Source organism: Musa acuminata, chromosome BXJ1-5 (assembly GCF_036884655.1).
Source record: "Musa acuminata AAA Group cultivar baxijiao chromosome BXJ1-5, Cavendish_Baxijiao_AAA, whole genome shotgun sequence".
Lineage (NCBI taxonomy): Eukaryota > Viridiplantae > Streptophyta > Magnoliopsida > Zingiberales > Musaceae > Musa > Musa acuminata.
This window is the reverse complement of record NC_088331.1, coordinates 8,209,729-8,234,828: the sequence shown is the minus strand read 5'-3', so window position 1 is coordinate 8,234,828 and position 25,100 is coordinate 8,209,729. Positions and strand designations below refer to the sequence as shown.

The 25,100-nt window shown below is 39.6% G+C and overlaps 5 protein-coding genes across 5 annotated transcripts; 2 read left to right on the top strand and 3 right to left on the bottom strand.

Annotated features, from left to right (window-relative positions):
- Positions 1–99: 99 nt before the first annotated feature.
- On the bottom strand, positions 100–1,834 carry LOC135673563 (DNA-binding protein MNB1B-like). The gene is made up of 8 exons (XM_065182615.1): positions 1,690–1,834; positions 1,554–1,610; positions 1,297–1,413; positions 1,155–1,212; positions 1,005–1,049; positions 796–876; positions 498–602; positions 100–374 (listed from the first exon to the last, which is right to left on the bottom strand). Exons 2-8 carry the CDS (start codon positions 1,601–1,603, stop codon positions 354–356), a joined length of 477 nt encoding a protein of 158 aa, XP_065038687.1. The 5' UTR covers positions 1,604–1,610; positions 1,690–1,834; the 3' UTR covers positions 100–353.
- Positions 1,835–2,322: 488 nt separating this feature from the next.
- On the top strand, positions 2,323–6,924 carry LOC135673562 (uncharacterized). Its single transcript, XM_065182614.1, has 10 exons — positions 2,323–2,587; positions 2,721–2,803; positions 2,876–2,941; positions 3,023–3,128; positions 4,183–4,225; positions 4,344–4,416; positions 4,537–4,624; positions 6,194–6,250; positions 6,330–6,408; positions 6,579–6,924. Exons 2-10 carry the CDS (start codon positions 2,733–2,735, stop codon positions 6,590–6,592), a joined length of 597 nt encoding a protein of 198 aa, XP_065038686.1. The 5' UTR covers positions 2,323–2,587; positions 2,721–2,732; the 3' UTR covers positions 6,593–6,924.
- A 2,299-nt stretch (positions 6,925–9,223) lies between these two features.
- Positions 9,224–10,342, bottom strand: LOC135674957 (uncharacterized). Its single transcript, XM_065185220.1, has one exon. The coding sequence runs from the start codon at positions 10,227–10,229 to the stop codon at positions 9,351–9,353; it is 879 nt and encodes a 292-aa protein (XP_065041292.1). The 5' UTR covers positions 10,230–10,342; the 3' UTR covers positions 9,224–9,350.
- A 1,045-nt stretch (positions 10,343–11,387) lies between these two features.
- Positions 11,388–21,333, bottom strand: LOC135673559 (serine/threonine-protein kinase BSK1-like). The gene is made up of 9 exons (XM_065182611.1): positions 20,800–21,333; positions 20,563–20,698; positions 19,715–19,848; positions 18,048–18,153; positions 14,883–14,968; positions 13,678–13,866; positions 12,876–13,040; positions 12,634–12,747; positions 11,388–11,931 (listed from the first exon to the last, which is right to left on the bottom strand). Exons 1-9 carry the CDS (start codon positions 21,121–21,123, stop codon positions 11,677–11,679), a joined length of 1,509 nt encoding a protein of 502 aa, XP_065038683.1. The 5' UTR covers positions 21,124–21,333; the 3' UTR covers positions 11,388–11,676.
- Positions 21,334–24,043: 2,710 nt separating this feature from the next.
- On the top strand, positions 24,044–25,033 carry LOC135675218 (uncharacterized). Its single transcript, XM_065185494.1, has one exon. The coding sequence runs from the start codon at positions 24,044–24,046 to the stop codon at positions 25,031–25,033; it is 990 nt and encodes a 329-aa protein (XP_065041566.1).
- The last annotated feature ends 67 nt before the right edge of the window (positions 25,034–25,100 follow it).

Here is a 25,100-nt window from a genome sequence, read left to right as displayed (position 1 = left end):
GGACAACTTAAAGGTTTAATACTGTATATAAAACAACCAAACACAAACGGAACATTCAAAATCATCAGACCAAAAGGACCTACCTACAAGAAGAGTCAGTAAACACACAAGTCCATAGTTTTCTTTTCACAAAAGGGGTGAGCAAGAGAGTCAGTAAACACACAAGTCCATAGTTTTCTTTTCACAAAAGGGGTGAGCAAGAGAGGAAGCATCTAAAGAGCAGAAGGGCAACTTTTCCATGCATGGAGATGTCTATGCTACATCTGATACCGATAGACACAAAAAAGAAGAGGCTAAAGGAGAAAGGAAGCCCTTTCCAAAATTGCTTCCTCCACAGATCACCTTGCTCCTATTCACTCCTCATCCTCTTCTTCCTGCAGCATGATTTAGTAAGATTCCAAAAGAACAGAATTTAGCGAGGGAAAAACAATAATAAGAACAGTTTAAGATCCCACTAGCTTCTTCAATGGTAAATTGAAATATTGAAAAGAAAAAACCTCTTCATTTCCATCTTCGTCATCTTCCACTTCAGATTTAGACTTATCAGACCCCTCTTCCTCGACTTCCTCCTCAGCACTTGCATTTCCACCAGAACTCTCAGACTAATGCAGATAGACAAATAACAGTGTCGATTAAATGTCTAATCATCAATAATCCTCCAACATCTGGGCACTTATAAAAGAATACATACATACATATATACATACATATACATATATATATATACATACATACATACATATATACATAAAATCAAAGAAGAAACTTCTAAATCATTAGAGAAAAGAGAAATACCTGCTTCTTATCAAATGAAGCAATGATCTTCTCGTATTCAGCCTTCCTCTTGGCTGCCTTAGCTACATATGGGGCTTTTTCCTTCGTGTTTTTTTTTGGTATAGTGAAAAGACACAATTATTAATCTCAAGAAAAAAATTAAATCCTTCCCCTACAGAAGGGATTAGTAAAACCCCAAATCCATTGTTCAAATACGAGAGATGACTTACGGACTCAGACATGGATTTCCATTTATCTCCACAAGCCTTGCTAACCTGTAGCAATGATCATCAAAGAGAGATAGTATGTGATAATTGGGTTTTTCCTATCTAATATAAAAACGCAGAATACTGATATATAAAGTGGAGAGAATAACTTACCACGGAGACTTTCTTGTTTTCAGGGTGCTTCTCCTGGAATGTCTTCCTAAACTCCTCCCTTCAAAACAAAACACGAAAAGGTAGGAAAAATTGCCAAAGAAGGTGGTTAAAGCAACAGAAGAACAAAACTTTAAAGGCGCACATGAAGATGAAGAAGGCGCTGGGAGGCCTCTTGGGCTTGTTGGCATCCTTGGCGGCTTTCCTCCCTCTCTTTGCCTTCTTATCCACCTTACCGGCCGCCTTCCTCTTCCCTGCCACCCTACAAAAATCACCCAGGAGCGCTTGACGCTTCAGGATCTCCGACAACCGCAGACATCACCCAAAAATACGGCAAAACAATTCCGGAAACGGCAAGAACGACAGAAAACAAGAACAAAGTGCGAGAGAGAAAGGGCTCACTTGGTGTCGTCCTTGCTCGACGCCGCGGCCTTCGATTTGCCTCCTCTCATGGCGAAGCTGCAAAGGAACGCGGTCGATCCAGTGAGAAACCAGAAGAAACGGGTTGCAAAAGGTGAAAATAGATCATTTTTGTTACCTTAGGGTTAGGGTTGTGAAAGGGGAAAGTGCAGTGGTACTCGAGATTTGGGCGAAATCGAAAATTTTGGTCGATCGGAGTGGATTATAAGGGGTGCATTAGGCGGGATTCTCAAAAAATATCTTGGTCCATTCGTTGTATCCGTTGGCGAATTAACTGATCTTTTAATTAATGCTCGCCACAATGGTAGCCGAGGCGGGTAAGAATAAGAGTGTTCTGACCGTGCCACGTTTTAGTGACCAGACAAATGGACCCGATTAAGCCGACGAGTCTTAGCTCGACCTACCTATTCTTGAGTTCCCTTATTGTAAAGGATCCAATTCAAATCGCCTATTTCAATTGTTCGTTCAATTAGCTCATATCAATAGGCGATTGGGAGGCGGGAAAAAGAAGAAGGAATTTTAATATAAAATTGAGCTAGAGATTAATCTTATATTGCTAAAGGACTAAAAGATTTAGATGATCCATAATTTAATCGTTTAAGTTGTTTATATATTGTATCAGTGTCTAATTAGAAAAAAGATTATGTTTTTTAATAGAATTTGTTTAAATGAGTCGGATTTAGACCGGCTTGAGCCGGGTCGACCGTATTCGAAGCCGGGTCGGTATATTCGCGGGTTTGCTTTCTTTTCGCCGATGACATAAATCCCGATCTCAGGCTTCCCTCGCGACCACGACGCAAAACCCTAACGGTGCCCAAGTTTCTCTTCGCCTCGCTCCACAGATCGCTTCGCTTCCTCTCGTATCTTCTTCGCCTCAACCCGATCGCCGCGCTGCCTGCTCTCCGCTTCGCATTGCGGGCCATCCTCTACGCTGTGCTTCTCTCCGCCTTGCCCCACCATCGGCGCTGTTGCCTCGCGTTGCAGCCTTGCGGTCCAGGACTCACCTCTGTTCCGTGGTAGAATGTCTTCCCGTATACCCTAAATGCTTGCTTTGTCTTCGCACTTAGGGCAATAGATCGCTGCGTGTCTCTCCAGCCCTTGGTGAAAAGTATTTGCTCTTCTATTTTAACACGAAAAGGTTTCTGCTAGGGTTCCGAGGCGATGGGGCGGGCAAAAAAAAACCGTAAATTTGCGGTCGTGAAGAAGCTTGTCAGCTCGAAAACTCTCAAGAAGTACGGTAATTTCACATCCTCTTATCGTCCTCTTTTCCAGATCAACTTATCTTAAACCTTGAATTCCTGCAGGTACAAGGAAGAGGTGCTGAACCCTAAAAAGAAAGACCTTGAGAAGGAGAAGCTCCCCCGTAATGTGTATGTTGTATTAATCATCTATCTCCTGTTTTCATCCTTGAATTTCTGTTATAGTTTATCCTTTTTTTGATGTTCTGATAGGCCGAGCGTCTCATCAGCGCTGTTCTTTAAATACAACACTGCTCTTGGTCCGCCTTACAGGGTCATTGTCGACACCAATTTTATAAACTTCTCCATCCAAAATAAGGTGACCTACATTATAACGTTTGCAGCTTTGGATGATTATTTTTTGTCCGAAGTTCTGATATAAAAGAGCTTAACATTGTTTTCTATGTATAAAAAGGATTGTTTCTTGAATGGTTATTGGTTACAACATGGGCCAATGCTCGAGATTGTCTCTTTATGGTGCACGAAGGGCTAGTGAGTATTGGCATAACATTGTCCCATGGATACTTTTGGATTGCATTGTGTGGAGTTCATTAGTTTAGTTTCTTTGCCGTAGACGGTTGTTGGGGTCTGTCCTCAGATCCTAGCCTTTGATAGACATACGGGTGATACTATTGTTGTTCACAACCTTCAGGTTATATGATTGGAATTTATAGTTCTGAACCAGTTTTCCATTTACGGGTTAGCGTCAACTAGCTAGGTCCCATCTTATTGGATGAGCCTTTGGTTCATGGCTGGTGTGTTGCATTGGAAATCTAGAAAAGTAGGCAATTACCAAAATTATTTCAATGTTGTGTCAATCTCAGTAGTTACATAGTCAATCTCAGTAGTTACATGGTAGCTTTAGGCTTATAAATTTAAGATCATTGTAAATAACTTGAAGACCCACATAAATAAATAATCTTTTTAATGTTTCCAATTGTCTCATTTGTAATAAGAGGTATAGCTTATTAACTTTTATGAGATTTTGATTGTAGTAGTTAACAAAAGAGGATTAGCATAATTCTCCTGTTGGAAGTATAAGCATTTGATGTGTAAATTTTTGTATTAGATATGATCATATCTAGAAAAGTCTAGAGCGGCTTGAAGCGATTATTGTAGTTAAATCAGATTTCTCAACAAGCAGAAATATCTTTAGAAATTTATCTAAAATTTGAAAACAGTTTATTAAGTATTTATGTTGCTTATGAAGGCTGATGATTGATCAAAATGTACAACCACCTGTTACTTTCTTTTGAATAGACAAGTCTGAGAAGTCTCATTTTCATGCTAATTTAAGGTTATTTTGCTAAAATATGGTTCGTAATTTTTTATTGTTTCCTTCTCATGGCTGACTATTTTCTCAATTGTTCTAGTTGGATTTGGAGAAGGGCATGATGGATTGCCTTTATGCAAAATGTAAGTTGTCTTTCTTGCCACCTTTTTAGTCTTTTGTTAGTCTTACGATTGTTTGGTTCATTTTGCCACCTTGAATTTCTTTTCTTGTTTCTTTTATTTTCCCTTGTTTGTGTTGTAGGCACTCCTTGCATCACAGACTGTGTGATGGCTGAGCTTGAAAAACTGGGACAGAAGTACCGTGTGGCCTTACGGTAATGCTTTCTTATGAGTGCCTTGTTCTTTTTATATAACTATTTATAGGTACAATTTCCATGTAATTATACCTAGAAGTCACTTAGCTTCAGGATATTATTTGTCCGTTTCCCCTGCAGTATTGCCAAAGATCCTAGGTTTGAAAGGCTACCATGCACGCATAAAGGGACTTATGCTGATGACTGCATCATCGACAGGGTTACACAGGTATTGTACTATATATTGCAATTCGATATCAGAACTTGTTTTCTTCCTTTTCGATAATCTTCATTTTCTATAGTGCTCATTCAATTACTATGCTGAGGCTCAATCTTCCAGTTTCCTTTTGGAGATTTCCCTTTATTTATGGACTTGTTGTGGTTCTTTTCCTTGGAGAACAAGTAAAATTTTATTGATTTTGAAGTGAGGCAGAGAACAAAAATCGTTAAAATGTTGATGGACACTTGATATTTTCAGTAATACTGAAATTTAACACATTGAAGATCAAAATTCAAGTCCTAGAAAGTTATGGAGATAACCTTTCAGATTGAAGTTTTAAAATGACGACGAGGAGAGAGAGAGTTCCTAAGTTGAGAGATTTTTTTTATATGTATTTATATATAATATTTTAGATTAAGTAAAAGCTTTAGGTAATGCAAAGGGTAATTAATTATAAACTTAAGTTATGAAGGCAATTCTTAGAAATTAAGGGTTTTAGATTAAGTAGGACAAATTAAATTTATGAGAAGCAATTTTAGTAATACAAGTAGATTGGAGAATATAGTTAAGTTGGATGGACAAGAAGTTCCCTGAAATAAATCCTCTAGGTATCTTGAATCTATTATTTAACAAAATAGAGATATTGATGAAGATATTATTTAGAGTAAAGATAGGATGTTTAAAATAGTGATGAGCGTTAAGAGTCTTATATGATCATTGAATACCTTTGAGATTAAAAGAAAAATCTTATAAGATAGTTGTGAGACCAATAATTTTTTATGGATCTAAGTGTTGGACAGTTAAAAAACAACATATACACAAAGTTTGTGTTGCTAAGATAAAAATGCTGAAATAGATGTGTGAAATTACTAGGAAATATAGAAAACAAAAAAATTTTATTCGTGAATAACTAGATATCGTTTTGATAGAAGATAATATGAAAAAAATATCGCTTAAGATAGTATGAGCATATGTTCAGGAGACTTACGGATGCAGGAGTTAGAAGAGGTGAAATGATTACTGTTAATGGTACAAAGAGAGGTAGAAGAAGACCTAAAAGAAGCTTAATAGAAACAATAAATAAATATTTAAATATTTTAAACTTAACTAGGCATATGACTTTTTACAGGTCTCAATGACGATAAAAGATCCATGTAGCCGACCCCATATAGTTGAGACTTGCAGCTTTGTTGTTGATGTTATTGTTGTTGTTGTTGTTATTGTTGTATTTATATAATAATATTTTCTTGATGAAACTCAAAGCATTCATAAATCAAGATTCAGAAACCCTGGCCAAAGAAAACTGCTGACAAGATATTCATCACATCAACATGAAAAACCTTAACCATACCATACATCAACATGACAACTTCACCATTGAATTCTCTTCTTCTTTTGTCCCATAGCAGCTGTGAGCTTTTTTTTTCCCGTACTCTTCATAAGTTTGTTTGGTTTTCTCAAGAGCTTTAGCTGCTTGTTGATAATCTGAATAATGTTTTGTCTGGAGTCTTTGGACCATATATATTCACCTTTTCTCTTGTTTCTTTTATTGAAAGTTCCCATTCTTTTTTGGAACAGCACAAATGTTATATTGTTGCAACATGCGATAGAGACTTGAAGCGAAGGATACGCAAGGTATGGGCTTTAGAGCAGTTGTTTTAGTTCTGCATCTCACATGACTCTACAAAAGAGGCTAATATGCATGTTTCTGTAGATCCCTGGTGTACCTATAATGTATATCACACAACACAAGTATTCAATTGAGCGGCTACCAGAAGCAACAATTGGTGGAGGTGGGAGTCATTTTATACTTTCAGCTAATTTTGACATGCTTAGTTATAATAGTAAAGCAGTTGTAAGTTCAGTTCTCTATTTTCAGTGATCTGCAAGTTTTTTTCTTTTTCTAAGAGTCTTCTAATTGTTATCAACCACCTCTTAGATTCATTTTTTATTACCTATGCAGCTCCAAGAATTTGACGAAGAGTATGTCTCCACAAAAAGAATTGCTTCTTGCCTCAAATACAGTATGCAGCTTATTGTAGGAATAAACAGTACCAAGTTGGCAGCTAAGTGGTTAGTCTGGGGTGGGGGGTGTAAGTGATAATTACAATCTCCAAGTTTTGTAATCAAGAAACTTTTGAGCTGTTGATGTTTAAACCTTAGCTTTCCATATCAAATTTGGAACAGAAGTTTGCAGTTCCCCTTTTCTTTTGTTGTACATTTAATCTGGATATGTTTTTAATTTAAAGCTATGTGAGCAAACTGATGACTACATTAATACTTGTTTCATTAATGTCTCTATCTTTCAATTCCTTAAAGTAACATTCTACTTTCTTAATGTTTTCAATTGCATCTTCAGTATGAGTCTCTAAATGAACTAATCTGATGGTTTGAGTTTGGGCAACCTAATTTAGTCACTGAATTCTTAGGTGGCTCCTCACCACCTTAGGCTTCCTGGGTTACTGGCTTCATGTTCCCATCTCCATTTCCATGTTTGCTAGAGTTGTCCATTTAAATCATTTGCATTCAGAAAGAACCCTTCATTTAGTCTCTCTATTTGATGTTCAAAGAGTGGAGCTGATGGATATTTGTATGACCACCAAAGGTATGTGACTCAAAACTTGTTGTTTGCCGGGTAAATTAAGCCAAGAAACATTCTAAGTTTACCTTTATCAGAAGTTTGTCGATTTCTGATGCCTAACATCGGGTAAAAATGCTCTTGAAATTATATTGATACTCATCCTCTTCCTCAGTCCAGAGGACTAAAGGCTTTACGTATCTCCAATCCTCCATTATGAGGCCAGAAGAGCACACATTGAGTTGCTGATGGTACGAGTTTGCTGTATCTTGTAGATGAAGCCTATTGTGCAATTCGTTCAGTTTAATCAGGTAACTACATAAATTTGATTATTCATGGCCCTTGGTTGATATGCGTTTCATATGAAAATTGGGAGTCAGAGTTATGAGGCTTAAATCTTGGAATTGAGCTACTTGGACCAGAAACATACCTTGGAAGCTATGGTATGAAGTGTGACAAAATATGGCAGGATTGGTCCATTCTTGCAGCAGTTCTGGTTATTTTTCCCTTGCTTGCTGCCCAACTTCCGGCACTATCAAGATTGTGATGAGGAATAAATGATGGCTTACTCCTTTGGCTTCCTTGTATATACATACATTTGGAGACTGGCTGAGACCCTAGGTTTTGTACGAGTCTTGGCTTGCACAATGTTGTATCTAGACAATTCAGACATCCACTTGGTTTTTGTTCTCATGTCCCTACATAGCTTTGGTGATTTTGTTGTTCCAGCAATTGTCTAGCAAAACTAAAGCAGCAGAGAATTATTATATGCTAGTGGCTTTGGAGTTTGCATATTAAATGATTCTGTCTCATATTTAGGAACATGGAGCACATTGGTCTTCTTTATAAACTGGTAAGCTTTCCAAAGCATATAACCACTAGTTCTTTATGTAATTCAAAAGTTGCAATATCACAATAATTGTATTGATAAGAACCTTCTTAATGTTCTTCCTAATTTTTTAATCAGGTTATGGTCATGGAAATTTCGTCGTCGATCAGGTGAGTTAATACATTCATTGGCTATTGGTCATAGTGCAATGTACCCACTTGTCTGTCACATCATTCCTGCTGCAGACCCAAATATTAGCTTCAATTAATCTAATGCTTTTGGCTGATTCAATTTCATGGTATTTGCAGAGAAATTTGTACAGGATTTTGACGTCACTACTTCCATGTGCATTCCTATTTTAAATTAAGAGACAAGATTTCTCATAACTAAGGAAAAAGAGACTAGGAATCTAGATGCTAGCAAAAAGAGACTAGGAATTTCAGTATGAGATATTTGTTGTCCCTACGTTAAAAAGACAGATGCAAAGAATATGATTCATTTTATCGATCCATCGACTAATTATTTATGTGGTATGTATTGAGTTTTGAACATATCAACAACACATGATGTATCGGTATCGATTGGAGTATTCTATATAATATTCATGTATATTTGTATCTTTTAATTTTTGTTCATTCTTGATATAACATATTGAGGGCTTGTAGTAGATTTGATAACCTTATTTTAGTTGGTTTTGGTAATCGTTTCAAACTTGTAGACATAGGTTATATGCAGTTATCACTTAAATATAAAATTACTCAAAAATAAATCATCCAAGTAATTATTTTATGAGTTTTTTAGCTTTGCACAATGGTATGGAATATGTCAACTAGTACCAAGAGCTATTCGAATGATATATGATTGGAAAGACCTTTAGGATATTATCTATGGTTGATTCATTATTTTGTTTTGCAATAGTGTCATGTGGACACCTATGAGAATTTTAGAATGCAGCGAATCATTTTTAAATCTTTTGTCATACATCTGTTTGAAACTTGTAAAGTCGTAAATTACATTATCTATCATGTGTTTGTTGAAATAATTATTTTATAAATTTGGATTAAATATTTTATCTAATTTGTGGATAAACACAAAAAGGTATCGCGCACAATTTAGATAAAACTAAGTCTATGACCGTGTGATATGTCAAGATGATTGCATGTTAACAAGAAGATCTAAGCCAAAGAGCGAGAATTTGATCTAACACAGCCAACAAAGCTTTCTACTCATTATATATATGTACATCCGGATTACAAAAATTGGACAAGGTGGAGAGCATTGACAGTTCCTTCCAAAACATGTTGCCAATGGTGGCAGTTTTGGCGAGATCAGTTGAGGCTGAGGATGTTGAGAAAAGAGACTCTGCATTGGATTAGTCTCCTAAGCAAGCTCTGTAGCTCCGTCTCAACAGCTTCAATGGTATCCTCTGCTGCCATCAACTGCTCTTGCGCTTGCAGAATCCTCTCATCATCGACAGGTTTGTTTAGGATGCACCGGAGAGAAGAATCGAATGACAGCTCGTGTGTATTCTCACATGCCACCTTTCTCTTCTGCATAGCTTTCGAAATGATCGACCATCTCCTTCCCTTCTGCTTTTGCCATGGCGTGGACAGGAGATGCAGGACAGAGCGAAGCACAGAGAGGGTGATGTCTCTTGATTCGATCAGTACTCTTATAACCATCGATAGATCAGAATCCCTATCCAATGTCCCGAACGACCCACATCTGTCATCCATCTGCTTCGACGCTTTGCAGCACCTGTTGACACTCTTTTGCAGCTCCTTCCCTGTGAGAGCGTGTCTGCGCTCTTTACCCTGTGTGATCTTGTTGCCTCGTCTTCGGAGGGTCAAGCTAAGGTCCTGAACATGGTCTTTCATGGCAACCAGCACATCCTTCATGTTGTCAACCAGATCAAGCAACACGACAGATATCTCCAGTTCCTCTTCCAGCCTTTTCTTCTGGGCGGAGCTGAAGACAGCCCGCTCAAGACTTGGCAGGCGCAGAAGATCTCCCACGGAACTGTAGAGGTCGCCAACACCTCTCAATCCACTGCACACCTTCTCTGCTGACGACCACATCGAAGTCGCAGCCGTCTTCAACTTGTGCAGCTCTTCCTCCACTCTGAGCGCAATTGGGTGAGTTCTCGAGGTCAGGCTGATGGATCGAGCATGGAAGGGTTGGTCCGACGTTGCAGCAGAACCAGCCATCTCTGGTCTGTTTCACCTGTGATTTCTAGGGCTAGACTATCTCTCTCAGAGGAGGAAGATCGAGTGTGGCTTGCTCTAATGGCATCCACTACTTATACAACACACGGCGAATTGAAGGGAGACACACAGAATCCATTCCACCTATGCCGCCATGTGACTTAAAGGTGGATGTTCGAATAGATTCCTCAATCATGCAAGTTAAGTGGCCACGAAAGTGACGCCTCCACTGTAGATCTAACACCAGCTTCAATGAATCTAATGATTTGGTGGCTGCAAATTCATGATGCATAAAGAAAGATGGCACAGAACTTTCACATGTCAAATTTCGTGTCCACTTGTTTACCACGTTGTTGGCATTTGGCTTGCACTATTCTGATGAATCGGCTGTCACAACTAGTGAAAGGATCGAAGAGGTTTCCACAGCCACTCATTAAATATATCTGCTTGTCGCTTTGCATCAGTTCATTGAAAGGACAAGGAGAATCATGCATGATAGCAGGTGTTGCTGTCGCCGGAGAGAACATGATTCATTGCTCCGGTGGCAGAATGAGACCAGTTGTGACTAATTTACTGCTTTTTTTTTGTTTTGTTTTGTTGATGATGCATTGATGCTGCTGGTGCATGAGGATCATATTCTGTCTTTGTCTCCCCAACAATGAATCATTCATGCTAATATTGTTATATGAGGCAACATTCATGAGTTTCGAATTTATACTGTGCCTGCAGTGTCCTCTCCTTGTTGAGTGAGAAGTGTGCTCAACTTCATTCTCATCATCCAGCCAATGTTTTTCCATTGTGAAGACCTGAAATGTCACATCCTTCTATTAATTAGAACTTTCTGATTCATTTACTAGAGAGGTAGATTTTCTATTTGTTTATATTCTTCCTTAAAAACTTGACATTAATTTTGTAGATTGGACGTCGTGTCGACTTCCCGACTCCACAAGTCGCATGCGAGTATGACTTCTACTGATCTAAAGAAATATCCTTAAGAGACAACATTGTTGTATTCTTCGCGATGAATGATCAATATCACATCTAATATCACCTAAAGTATTAAGGCATATATAACTTACAAAACCAAGGTTCAACATCAACATGAAACCTGTATGATTACCAGATTTTGGGTGATCTATACTAACAGATATCACTGGAACATGACAACAAAATAGACACTGGTACGATTTATATCATCGGATATCGATCCTTGGTCCAAATTGGAATGTAACAACCAAAGAAAAATAAAGGTAAAAGAAATCAACCAGGAAATGATTGGGCCAAAGAATACACCAGGCAATGGGAAACCAAATGCACTGATTGAACCAAAGCACTTTCCCTATAATACATCTTCCCACGGCACCACAATCACAGATTTCACATGATGGCTAAACTCAAATCGGCAACCAAGTGATGGGGACAAGATACAAGTACAACATGCAGAGGTGCATTATGGACCTCTACCACTTTTCTGCCTCTTCTCTTCTAGAGCTGTGGCCTCCTGCAACATGTCGAGGGAGTCCCCCTGCATGTTCAGCTTGGCCAGGGCAACTGCTTGCATATAGAAAGCGGTGGGCCAATCGGGGTAGAGACATTGTGCCTGCATCGCATCCCGTAGAGCAGCATCGGCTTGATCACACATGAGATGGCACAGACTTCGCCTTGCATAGACTGTAGGTGAGAACATTGTCCCCACATCTATGAACTGCAAGCAAAAAATAGGCAGTGATAACATCAACATGAGGAATTCACTCTCAAATTCTGAAGTTAGTAGGACTTGTGATGGAGTGCAATCTGCATAGTATAATGACTTATATGCACTAGACCATACGGCTAATAAAAGTTCATTACTTGGGAAGGGTAAAAATAATCTGAACTTAGTAGTACTTCTCTACTATCACGGAAAAGAAAAAAGGTATCAGTATCCACATATTTGACGAGTATATTCATTCAGTCAGATTACCTGAAGATGCAGATAGAAGCCCTAAAGAAAAAGCAATAGGAACATTACCATCACCATGTATAACCGGCTTAGTTTCACATTGAGAGTGTGTAAAATTCGAATAGACTTAAAAGGGATTATATGGCTATAATATTATTAACTTGAGTTTAGGTATTTTGACCAATAATTCAAACTCAACAAAGTTAATAGGTCAATTATCTCATCAGGTTTGACTAGTATCGGACGTAGTGAGGAGTAGGAAATAACATCCCGTGGACAGGGCTATAGGATTTGTCACGGTAGCTAGGTGCATCATGCTAGGGTGATTGACAACTTGGAGAAATTTACTTTTATGTGCAATAGAATTCCATCCCAAACAATGAGCCATTAAGTTGGTCTCTTTGATTGAAACTGGCTTAATTCATCAGGTCAAAATTCATCTTTGATTCTATGGCAGAGAAGTACCTGAGAGTAACACTCGATTGCAGTCTTAAAATCTTTATCACGGAAGGCAAAATCCCCTCGCTTCCTTGCTTCCAGCATATCCCTCATCTGCTGTGTCCACTCCTGAAATGATAACTGATACCAGGAAGAGAATATTATCGATCATCATATTCAACTGTACAAACTGAAACAGGCCTCACTATAAACAGAATATTTGAAATAGCAATCGAAGACAATCTCTTATGTCAAAATTGCAATGATACCTCATTAGTTACTTCATCATCTCTATAGTGTGCCATTACTAGAATCTGATGGATGGCAGTAAGGTCCATTCTGGAGCAGGCTTCCCCCATTGGTGAAAGAGGTTGCTGAGGAGCTGGAGGGGCCTCTTCATGCTTTTCAATACCCAACATAACATAAGATGGTTCCTGTGTATCAAAAAGCATTATGCCACGCCAGAACAAACTTCAAATGCAGAAATCAAGTTTCAACACATTTGTGGCATGATCAACAAAAAACAAAACAGCACTTTGCAATCCTCCATTAAATTGAAGAGCAAAACACTAAACCTTTAGTGTTTAAGAGATAATTCCCATGTTAGAGATGGCAATCCTAATCTAAACCTGTCAAGTCAACATGACCTCATTGAGACCTGACCCATTTACTAAAAGCCTTTGCACATTGATCTGGTGAACTGTGAACATCCAATCAAGTGTCATAGCAGGCCTCTAGGAAGCCTCTAGGAGGCAAATGAACTAATCATTGCCAAAGGCCCATACCAAAACAAAAATGTAAGCTTCAGTTTTTGAGGGGACTGCACCATCTCTTGGTCTTCATTCAGGTTCATCATACCAATGATTAGGTTGAAGTTTCTATACCTTTTGAGTTGCCAAAACATTATGCCAATTCACAAATTATTTTTCTTTTTGAAAAGGAAGAAAGCATCTATTAATCAACTAGCCAGAGGCTACAAAAGAGATGGGTAAAAACACCCAATCAAAACTACCCATATCCAGGCTAGTCTAACTCATGTAGCTTTGAATAGAAGCTGAAAGAAGACTGTACCTCTGATTTGGTTTGCAATGGACCAAGTGTTGCCACCAGCATCTTTGTGTTGGGTCGATCCCTAGGTTCGTATTGTAGGCACTGAGAAGCAAGGTCAACCAGTGTTGTTGCCTCTTCCAATGAGAAATTTCCCTCCAAGTGTGAATCCATTAAGCCTAAGATGTTTTTACCTCTTATCATGTCAAGAGCCTGCAAGAACTTCAATCTCAATAACTAACTAAAAGAAATCACAAATTTGTATGTGCACAAAAATGTTCAAGCGAATGCATATGATATCAGGGATCTATAAATATCACCAACTTCTCCTTACAGCCAACAGTTTCATTTATATTTTCTCAAACCATTGTGTTGTTGAATTACATAGTTTTCCATAAATATTCCTTTTACTGAGTTCATAAAGTTTTCTGTACCATGTACTTGAATCACATCAAATAATTTTTTATAGTCTAGTTATATAAATGAATATTTAATATGTCAAGACAGATAACCTAATAGGTTATTTATTTTACAAATAAACCTGAACTTGGTTTAAATTTAGACCCTAAATGATTTTCAAGAACTTTCATCAGTACAATTTAGTTGATAAAAGATAAAATTACCACCAGATTTATTGCTATGACAATCAACGACCAGGGCACAGAATCGTTGATATCAATGATATATCCTATTGCAACTGTACTAGCATATTGCAAAATATTAGACTTCATCTACAATAACCTTAGATGTTTAGAACAAATTCTTAGCAACACTGCATTAGGTTTTCCAAAATCTTTCTTAAACTTTTGACAATAGGAAATTCATCTTTAATATTCCTTGCGTATGTTAAGATAACTATTTCCCTATCACTAAATATCTCATCTATCCCATGGATCCACCAAATACACTATCCTGAATTTTCTGGCTATCTATATTCAGAGCCTCTCCATTGCTATAAAACCATATATGGCATGAGCCTCTACGATTTTTCTTGTATGAGCTTCTTAATGTGTCAGAGAAATATTAACATCACACAATTCTAGGAGCACTATCCATTTTATTTCACCTGAATTTACAGAATGTTAATAATTTTACTACCCTCTTGCAAATGTCAAGTTCTGATGCAACAAGGATATATCTACTAATCTTTGCATTCTAATGTGACAAGTTCTGAAGGTCCTACTGCCAATACTTAAAAGACAAAAAGTGAAAAGGAAAGAAATACTAACATGACTTGGAGGAATGCGCTTTCCACTGAGAAGATCCAAAAGGACAGTGCCAAAGCTAAATATGACACTCTCTGGAGTTACTCTCCCTGCAGAGATCAATAAGATTTCAGTTATTTTGCTTGTGGACTTGTTTCTCGTTCATTTTGACAGTATAAAATTGCATATGTAAAGCTAATTACATGATACATGAATCAAGTATCTAAAAGTTCATGAGCAGAACCAAATCCAAATTAATATATATGAATCGAGATATCACAACAAGAAAAGATATAAAAGCCCTAGGCAAACAGTGTTCACTAAAAATTTTTCATTAGATCCCCACCCTAAAAAGAGTAATTCCATAAGCACTGATTAACAGAAACAAAAGAGAACTAACAAATTTCACCAACCAACTTGAGGACATCATAGGATAAAAGAAACAGTTCTTTGGAATGAAATTTTAACTTCATGTATTTCCTAGTAATCATGCAATATTCAAGGTGGAGTAGAGTAGAAATCACAGTCCTACTAACAGAACATTAGTAAACGTACTAGAAGACAAGAATGAACTGATGCTGCTAAGGAAGAATCCAAAGCTGTCAAATGATCCAATCAACCATTAGAAAATTTTATCAAGATGACATGTCAAAGATATGGTCCTGATGACCATGATGGACTGGAAGAAGAAATGCATATCCTGTGTAAAATATTAATGGCAAGTTAACTAACCTTAATACTTTTGCATTTTGTCTTCAGTTGGCAACAAAGGCAAACAAACTGTTATTATAGGGAAACAGAAGTACCAAACTCAAACTGAAGAGAATGGTTTGGAAACAGATATTAGGAAAGTAAGTTAAGGTTGACAGGTCAATAATATAGTTGAAGTAATTGTCACTTAAGTTAGATATAAAAGAAGATATGTCTTTATGTGCAAATGTACATGTATATAAAAACATACAGATATAGACATGATTACTATATGCATGAGATAAATTCAAATATTTGTTATTATCGCATGATAAGATGGGTGCCACAAATGTCATTGCCATTCCAAAAACGGTGGTGTGAGACTCAAGTTGTAGTGGCATAGCCAATTGAAATTTCAGGTGTCTGTATTTTATACAAAGAGTCATAAATCAGAACCATGAGAGGAGAAAGGTTGCACAAAACCCCATTCGGTGTCTCTCATGGCATATTATCCTAAAAAGCATCATTCATCGGTAAATGGGACTAGATGCGAGGTGCTCCTTCGAAATTAATTAATTAATTTTCCTTTTCCTCTAAAGAAAAAGCATAAAAACCTGCATAGTTGTGTTAGCGCAAAACCAGAATTGAAAATGACTTAGACATTTTTAGTTTTAAGAAGCCCAAAATAGTGGCTAAAACTTGTTCCATCTGGTAAGATTCTAGGTTTTTATGAATTGTATTTCAGAATTACTTTTAATTGTGTGCAAGATATATAAGACTTAATATGCAAGTTAATGAACCACTAATTTAGCAGGGACAAGGAATCAAGGACAAAAAGCAACACAACTGTAAACTTTAAGGAGAGAATTTAGATGGAAAGCATATGTCATAACATATACTGATGGTTGATAGGAAGGTGCTTGTAGATCCAATGATTTTTAGGAATCATACGACTCAAGCATTGTTGTAAAAAGATACAGTATTTTGGTGAAGTGGTGTGTATTAAGAGATCATAAGTGTCCACAAACACTTCCTGTTTTCAATCTCATAAAACCTTTACAAACTCATATCACCTTGAGGAATTCAGGGATTTTTTCAAGTTTTGAGATGAATTATAAATTTGAGTGAAAAATATTGTGATACTTCAGTGGTCCATAATCAGAAAAAGAACATAAATAAATAAATAAATTCTATGCATGCACCAAGTGGCCTACTAGTATTAAATTGGTTTATGCATTTTGCACCCAGTTGCGAGCCCACTTAATAAATGCTATCAGGTTTGTATGTATTATTGGGTAGTTGTTAATGGTGCCAGAGCAAAGGCCATCTATAATAAAATAGGAAACACTATGGTGAGGTGTCAACTGGGGCTTACAGAAGTCAGTTATCTCTGTAGGTGACAATGTCGAAGAGAAAACCAAAGGACCCCATTAAGTCTCATAATTATTCTTTCAAGCAAATTTAGGGCCTTTGGCGTATGGCTATTAGCTGCTATATGTTATAATTTTAATTACTGGTCAACTTTTGATGATACAGCTCATACATCAATATCCTGTTGCTTCTTAAGTTCCTCCACCCGCCCCCTATTGCATTTATTTTCCTGATCGCTGATCATATGTATAGAACTAACTTCGGGATTGGGCACAGTATCAAAGATCTTTTAGAAACTTGAAGGGTCTAGAAGGGTCAATATATGCAGCCTCAGTTCCAAATATAGAGCAGTTGTTTCCGTGACTCGAAGTCTTGAACCTTGGTCTTCCAAGTCATACAGGAGCAACATTATCGTAGTACCAACCTTACAATCTTATTGCTTCTTAGATGGTATTTTTTATGTTTAAGTTGGATGGCTTCTGATATGTTTTATGGTTAAATTTGATGGAAATACCACTGAAAATTAAAAGTTCTTACATCATCTGAACATTACAGTGGTGATGTAATGCATGAGAATTGTATCACAGAAATTACCAAGCTTTGAGGGTAATCCTCACAGTACAAAATCCATGTTTGGAACTTGTTAAAAATTGATTATTATTACCAAGCTTTATGGCGTCTATATAGCTCCTCCACATGAGATTCTTCAAACTCGACCATGATTTTCACAGTATGATAGAAGCAACACTAATGAATTTCAGTAAATTTTAGTTGATACTTGTAGGAATAGGTAATCCTCACAGTACAAAATCCATGTTTGGAACTTGTTAAAAATTGATTATTATTACCAAGCTTTATGGCGTCTATATAGCTCCTCCACATGAGATTCTTCAAACTCGACCATGATTTTCACAGTATGATAGAAGCAACACTAATGAATTTCAGTAAATTTTAGTTGATACTTGTAGGAATAGTTAATCTTTTTCCTGAGCAGTACTGATCCAATAGAAATCACAGGAACACATCCACATATACCCAATGCTGAAAAATGATACTTCAGATAAGCACTAAATCTAACTCCCAAGTTTAGTCAGTAGTAGATATCTTCAATAAAAAATAAGAAAATACCATTTCTTAAATATTCTGGAGGTGTGTATGCCAAGTTTGTGCTATAACTTTTCCCATCCCGGCTGTTTTTCATAAGACCAAAACAAGAAAGCCGAGGATCACCATCCTGCATATAGATGAAAAACTTTGTAACTGCTTTTCAAGGGAATTGCAATGAGATAATTTTTTTTTACAAAGTCCAAAAGATGACATGCTTGTATTTGTCGATAGCCAACCAAGAACTAGAGAAGATACTATCTGTGCCCTAATTGATACAATTTAGAGAAATTAATGGTTTTGACTAAAGCAGCCAGGAAGTGTGCTAATTTTATAAGCTACGAAGAACCAAATCGTCAACTAATTTTATAATTTGCCTACTTTACACACATTTTTGGTTTATGATAATAGTAATTTAAATACAAAAACATCTCATGGGCAATGTAAATTTGGTACTTGTGTGCATATTAAGCAATAAATAGCAAATAAACATTATTTCATGAGATTACTGGAAAAGTCTATAATTGCTTGCCCTTTCCCTTTCTGTCCTTTTATTCAACACATACATGTCAAAAGATTCATTGTTTTCTGCCGCATAAGAGTTTGCATTGGAGAAAAAATATGAGCTATGGGCTCTTTGTGACAGCAGCATAATGAGACAACCTATAAAATTTGTCAGTAGCATTACATATCTCTAAATGTTTCTATAAGAGATTTGATCTCACTCATTCATGCATCTTAAAACATTAAGTAATAACTATGTTGTGTTATCTTCCTCGGAGAAATAAAAAATGTTCCTTTTCCTCAGAAACAGAGTCGCTAGATCATACAATTTGGGTCAATTCTGCCCAAATTTCTGATTGTGAATTTGCACCTTTGACGACCTGGTTACACATGTATAAATGAATTTAATATTGCTTTATCCTAGACATGCAGAGATCACCATACATTAGAGTTGGTAGTTTTGAATGGTTTTCTGGAGCTCAGTAGCTTTTTCTGTCAGTGTATATTAAAGATGGCACCAATTTTTTGTAAAACATACCGAAGCAATTAGCTAACCAGTACCAACATGACTCTGATTCTTTGCTGAAAGCTGACAGATTTAACATTTCATATCCAGAGTTTAACCTTGATAGAGAATCCAGGAAAAGAAAGCTTTTTGACAGATCTTGAAAGTTTTGTCACACTGAAAGATTAGTTCTTTAGTTATAGAAGTTCCATTCCATATTGACTCGACCCTGATCTCCATTGAGTAAAGGGAGCAACCTTATCACAAAGGGTTCGCCCTTGACTTTATCAATTAGAAAAACAATAACAAAGTTCACAACATAATCTAACAAAAACCAACATCTTATTTTCTGTGCATAAGTTTGCAAAATAAGAAACATCATAGAATGAAGAATGCAATTAAGTTGCAAGAATTTTTCATAGGATGGAACATGCTCGTCTCTGCAACATCAACTTGGTTACGGTGTACAAATTTACAAAATAAGAACGTCCATGGAGTGAACATGTCATACAGTTGAATGATGATTCATATAGAGTAACATGCTCGTGTCAGCAACATTTTACGTTATAAGAGAATCACAGCTGATGCCCAACCAAAAATACCCTTCAGACAGGTCAACCTACAATATCAGTATTCCAATTACTAATGAAAAGGATGATTTGATAAGAAAGAGATGTGCGACCTCGTCAAAAAGGACTCTGTAGGCATTTAGGTCGTGATATAGTGGCCGTCCCTCACTGCTACAATACTCCAAGGCTTCAGCAATATAGAAAGCAACCCTCAAACGCATGGCCCATTCAATAGTTTGTTTTTCCCCTGTCAAGAAAACTACGATAAACAAACAAGATTCCATATCCCTGCATAATTATTTTATATTGAAGAAATATAATAAGGAACTGTAACGATTCATAACATATGAGGATTGATTACATAAGATGCAAGATGTTGAAGAATTCAGTTATTTCTCTCATTCCAAGAAGCCTCCTCATTTGTCATTTATCAATTTTTTTTAATCAACTTTATCTAGTTAACAAGAAATAGCCAAATATTTCTTAGTTGCTGTTTACCATACAGAAAAAAACAAATGCATCAGATTTTGCTTGCATTTGAAATTAATCTTTTGCTATTTCTACTTCTTAAAAGCACAGAGATACCATGTCACTTTTCCAAATTGTCATGGGGATCAATTTACATAGATCTATTACTCTATCAACAAAAGTTGGTATTTCCAATTTTGGCAAGCCACTCAACCTTTTCTACCATAATGCACAAAGTTCATACTTGACAATCTTGTACTAGTTAACCAAATTCAGAAAAAGGGGGTTGCCAAATCAAAACTCAGCTACAGGCAGAAGGAAGCATGACAAACTCAGCCTCCAAAACCGAAGAATGACTTTGCAACTTCGTGTAGCTGCTAATAGAAGGAGAGGTTCCCCAATGTGTAACAGCAATATCCAGTTCAAGAGGTACAATAACTAGCAGTGCTTCGCAATTCAGATCAGGGAGAAACATAGAACTGGGCATACATACAGTGGAAGAGATGCTTAGCAAGGGTGTCATTGGGCATATACTCGGCCACAAGTAGCCTCTCTTCGCCATCGCAACAGTATCCGATCAAATTCGCCAGCCTCCTGTGCCTCAATTTCCCCACTCCCGAAGCCTCCTCCTATAAATCCCAACAAAACAACATTTTTCTCCTTCCTGGTGATCCAGAAACAGCAAGGCATGGCGGAATTAGAACAAAAATTGAAGGGGGAAGAAGCTAACAGCGAACTGCTTGGGATCAGGCCATGCGGTTCTGGCGAACTTCTTGACGGCGATCCACCGGCGGCTCTGCAACCGGCCCTTGTAGACGACATTAGGGGCCTTGTCGCCGCTCTCCGAGACGGCGTTCTGCGGGTTGAACCCGTTGGTCGCCGCCTTGAGCTCCGCAAGCGAGAACTGCGCGAAGGCCGGCACCTCTCGCCCGCTGCCCTCGGCCGCCGCCTGAAGCGACAAGGACGGACGGCGCTGCTGCTGCTGCAGGCTCTGGTGGCTCCGCTTCTCCACCGGGTGGTTCTCTGGCAGGAGGGAGGAATTGCAGCACCCCATCACCACCACCACCACCAGTGACGACGACGGCGACTACGAAAAGCTTCTCCTTTCTCGATGGAAACTTCTTCTCTCCTCTTTATACCCCTATAATATGCATCAGTTAAACCGTAAGAGAACGGTAAAAAAAAAGAGTCGCTTTACAGTGGTAACGTGACGAGGGAGAGTTCTACTGATCTACTCCTTCCTCTCTCTCTCTCTCTCTCTCTCTCTCTCTCTCTCTTTGCTTGCTTCTGCGTGCTTCCTTCTTTATTCCTCTCCTCTTGCTCTGATAGGAGTTTGGACTTGTACAAGTTATTATGCCTCTTCTCTCAGTCCATTCCTTTGAATGACCAAGCATCGACATAACAAAGAAAAACGTATTTGGAGTACCTGCAGCTACTGTTGCTTACCCCTTATCGGCATCATATGCAACTCTGGTGGTCACAGATGTTAATTACCAACAAGGAAAACTCAAACTCACAGATCATGAGCCCCTTGTTACGGGATCTGCAAATATTCTTTTTTTTTTGTGTTTCCGAAGTTTTTGGAAGAAAGTTTTCTACTTCCAAAAACCACAAATTCAAAAAAATTCTGTCAAATGTAGCATGCTTGATGTTGAAGTTTAGCTTGCTCAATAATTCCCTTGAAGAACTGTTTTTTCTTGTCAAGATCGAGTGGTTGAGTTGCCTACATCTCGGCATGACCCCAATGCATTGGATCGACACTTTTTTTAATCCTTAATCCCCCCGAATCATAGTTGAAGAAAAGAAAAGAAAAGTCTTCACGTCAAAATCAGGGCCTGGAATAACGAAGTACCAGTGCTTGTGCCATGTGAAAGAGAAAAAAGAACAACCCGACGATGTACAAATTGGCTCATCAGCTCTTACCCTCCGAGACAAGAACCTGTTCTTGATCTTGCTGAAGATAAGAAATGAAATGGGAAAAACTAGAAACCCAGCGGAGATTAAAGATGTCGCCAGACTAGTCCTCACTCTATTGGGGTGCTTGCAGGGACCGGTAAACTTCCACGCTCTTGCTTCTAGTCTTCTAGGGAAGAGAAGGCTCAGAGACTGCCAGGTTTGAACCAAGTTTCCAGCCACCACTTGGCTCACTCCACCGTCAATGTTTTACTACTGGTCGAGCTGAGCTATGGCCTTTGAACAGTAACGGTTACTGGGGGCTGAAATAATATTGCGCAGCAAGAACTTTAGCTGCGGACGACGATGACGCAGCCATCACCGAATCATTCCTGTTTCTATTCTGACTCACCTGAAGAACCTCCCGTTAAGTGTCTCTCCCATGTGGGGCTGTTATTGTTCCAGCCTGCAGTCTCTGTGTGAGGTGCTGTCTATAAATGAAGCTTTGTGACAAGCTTCTGGTATTGAGATGAGGTGAGGTGAGCTGAGAGTAGCGAATGGGTGCAGCCAGTCGATGCTTGATGTCCAACTTTGGCTTTACCATTCTTGCAGAAAAGAGAGCAGTGACGGGTTTGGCGGTGGGAGAGAAGAGAATAGGAGGTGGGATCCGTGAAACCCCCTCGCAGTGGCCAATCATTGGTGGCTTGCGTATGATCGTGTACAGGCTGTGGCAAGATGTGCCGTACGCGCCGCTGGGGCCGACACGCAAACAAAGCCGCTTTTGTGATCTGGGAAGCAGAGAACAGAGACGGTGGCGGGGGCAGGCGAAGGAGCGTTGCGTTGGTGGAGCTGAGACTGCTGCGACTTGGGCAGTGCGGGTGTCGCCTGCAGCCGCTGTCCTCGCTGCAGACTGCGGGTGGCCGTGCGACAGCACATCAGCGAGCGTACCCCATCGACGTTGATGTTGCGTTGCGCACGCTGACAGAGATGGGAGTGCTGTCCGGCCTCGTTACATCCTATCGCCTATGTTCTTTGGTCACCGGCGTTATTAGGCTGCCGGTTGGGCAGAGCAGATGCCACTTAACAAACAAGAATAAGAAGATTTAGCTACATGCAATGTTCATCATCCATATTATGTTTCGTTTCCTGCGACATGCAATTTACATGTCATGGCAGGCATGCGGCACTTGACGTAGTCAAAATTAGCGATGTAAATGGACCGGGCCTGGACCGAACCATTCTCGATTAATTTGCTTCGATCGTTTGACCCAAGATGTCTCTAATCCGAGCCTGGCCGAACCCAACATTGTTTGATCAGATCAGTGTTTTAGATCCACAATGTGATTAATTGGTGCTTGCTCTCTTACAAATAAGGCCATGAGAAAGTATTTACTGTATTACTCTAATCTGAGATGTACAAAATTCTACAGTATTTACTGTATTATAATGGAGAAAAATATATTATAATTAGTTAATCAAGTAGCTGTAGATCAGAGAAATCTACGCGCCTCCTGTCTCCTCGATGTTTCCTGATCGGTGTTCAACACTGGACACTTGGTTCTTTAAAGGAGGTTAAACATAGCTGTACAGTGGCATTTATGACGTGGGAAAGTTTCCCTCTAGATTTGCCGCCCTCGATTCCGCCGCATCTACACCCATTTTTGTTTTGTATCTTTCTTTTTCTGATATTTCCGGATAGACTATTTCTTCCAGCTCAGCATAGAGTGCGGGGACACGTGGCGCTTCCGATTGGGTACGTATGTTGACCTACGATGCAACTGCCACGTGAGTCGTGATTGTGATTTGGGTCGGGAAATGTGAAGCATTTCTCGCTGATGCCGCCGACCGTGGATGGGCGGAGGTGCATGAGCACCAGGTGGAATCTCCTCTATTACTTGTGATTTCCACGTGAAAGCTCCGTCCACAGCGCCAGCCTCGGGCGTTTTGAAGATGCTCGTCGGATCCACCCCCTACACCGACGTGTTTAAAGCTAGTTTGGAAGCATCAAATGCACAACCTCCCTCTTTTGTATAAATCCAACGAAGCCCATCGTCGTCATCACCATCGTCGAGGAAAGAGACATGAGGCCTGATATGGAGGAAATGAAGAGAAGGATGGCGGGGATCGGATTCCGCCGCTCCATCTCCTTCTCAGCCGTACCCCACCCCTTCAGCCAACCCTGCCACCGCTCCGCCCGAGGCGCTGCGGAGCTCTCCTTCAGAGCACGCTCCGTCAGCCTGCCCGCTCGCCTCCACCCCCTCGCCGACCACCTCCGCCCCGAACTCTGCGCCCTCCGTTCCTGGTGCCCGTCCCCTTCTCCCGCCTCGCTCTCAGACGGACTCGTGCGCGTCCAGCTCCTCCTCGCAGCCCTCCCCGACCTCCTCGGCCTTCCCCAGGCTCAGGACCCACTCCGACGACGCCGCCGCTACTCTCGGCTAGCTGACCGCCTCCTCGACGACCTGCTCCGCCTCGCCGATGCCCACGCCTCCTTCCGCTCCGCCGCTCTCGACCTGAAGCACCGCCTCTCTGCCACCCGCGCCGCCCTCCGCCGCCGAAACGACGGGCTTCGTCTCTCCTCCTGCCTCCGCTCGCAGCGCCGGGTTGAGAAAGAGCTATTCAAGCTGGCTTCCTTAATTCGCGTCGTCGGACGGTCGCCGCCGCTGTTCACGGGCTCGGCAGACGAAGAGGAGGCGGAGCTGGCCAAAGTAATGAAAGAGGTGATCACAGTAACGGCTGCAACCTCGGCAGCGGTCTTCAATGGAGTCGCAGCTCTATCGGCCTCCACGACGATGGCTACACCTGCTTTGCCGCCGACATGCACGTGGGTGGCTGCAGTGATGAGGTGGAGAGAGAGGGCGAGGTTGAAGCTGTTGAAGAAGGGAGGAGGGACAGAGAAGAGCAAGGAGGTGGAGGTGGACGAGGAGGACGAGGAGGAGGAGATGGGGGCGTTGGAAAGGTTGGTGGAATTGGAGGATTGCATGGCAGAGATGGAGAAGGGTAGCGAGCTGGTGTTTAGGACTCTCGTCAACACCCGTGTTTCCCTCCTCAACATTCTCACTCCCGGCTTCTAACTACTGTACTACTACTTCCATTTATAGCGTATATACATCATCGACACATTATGGTTCAAACGTGAAA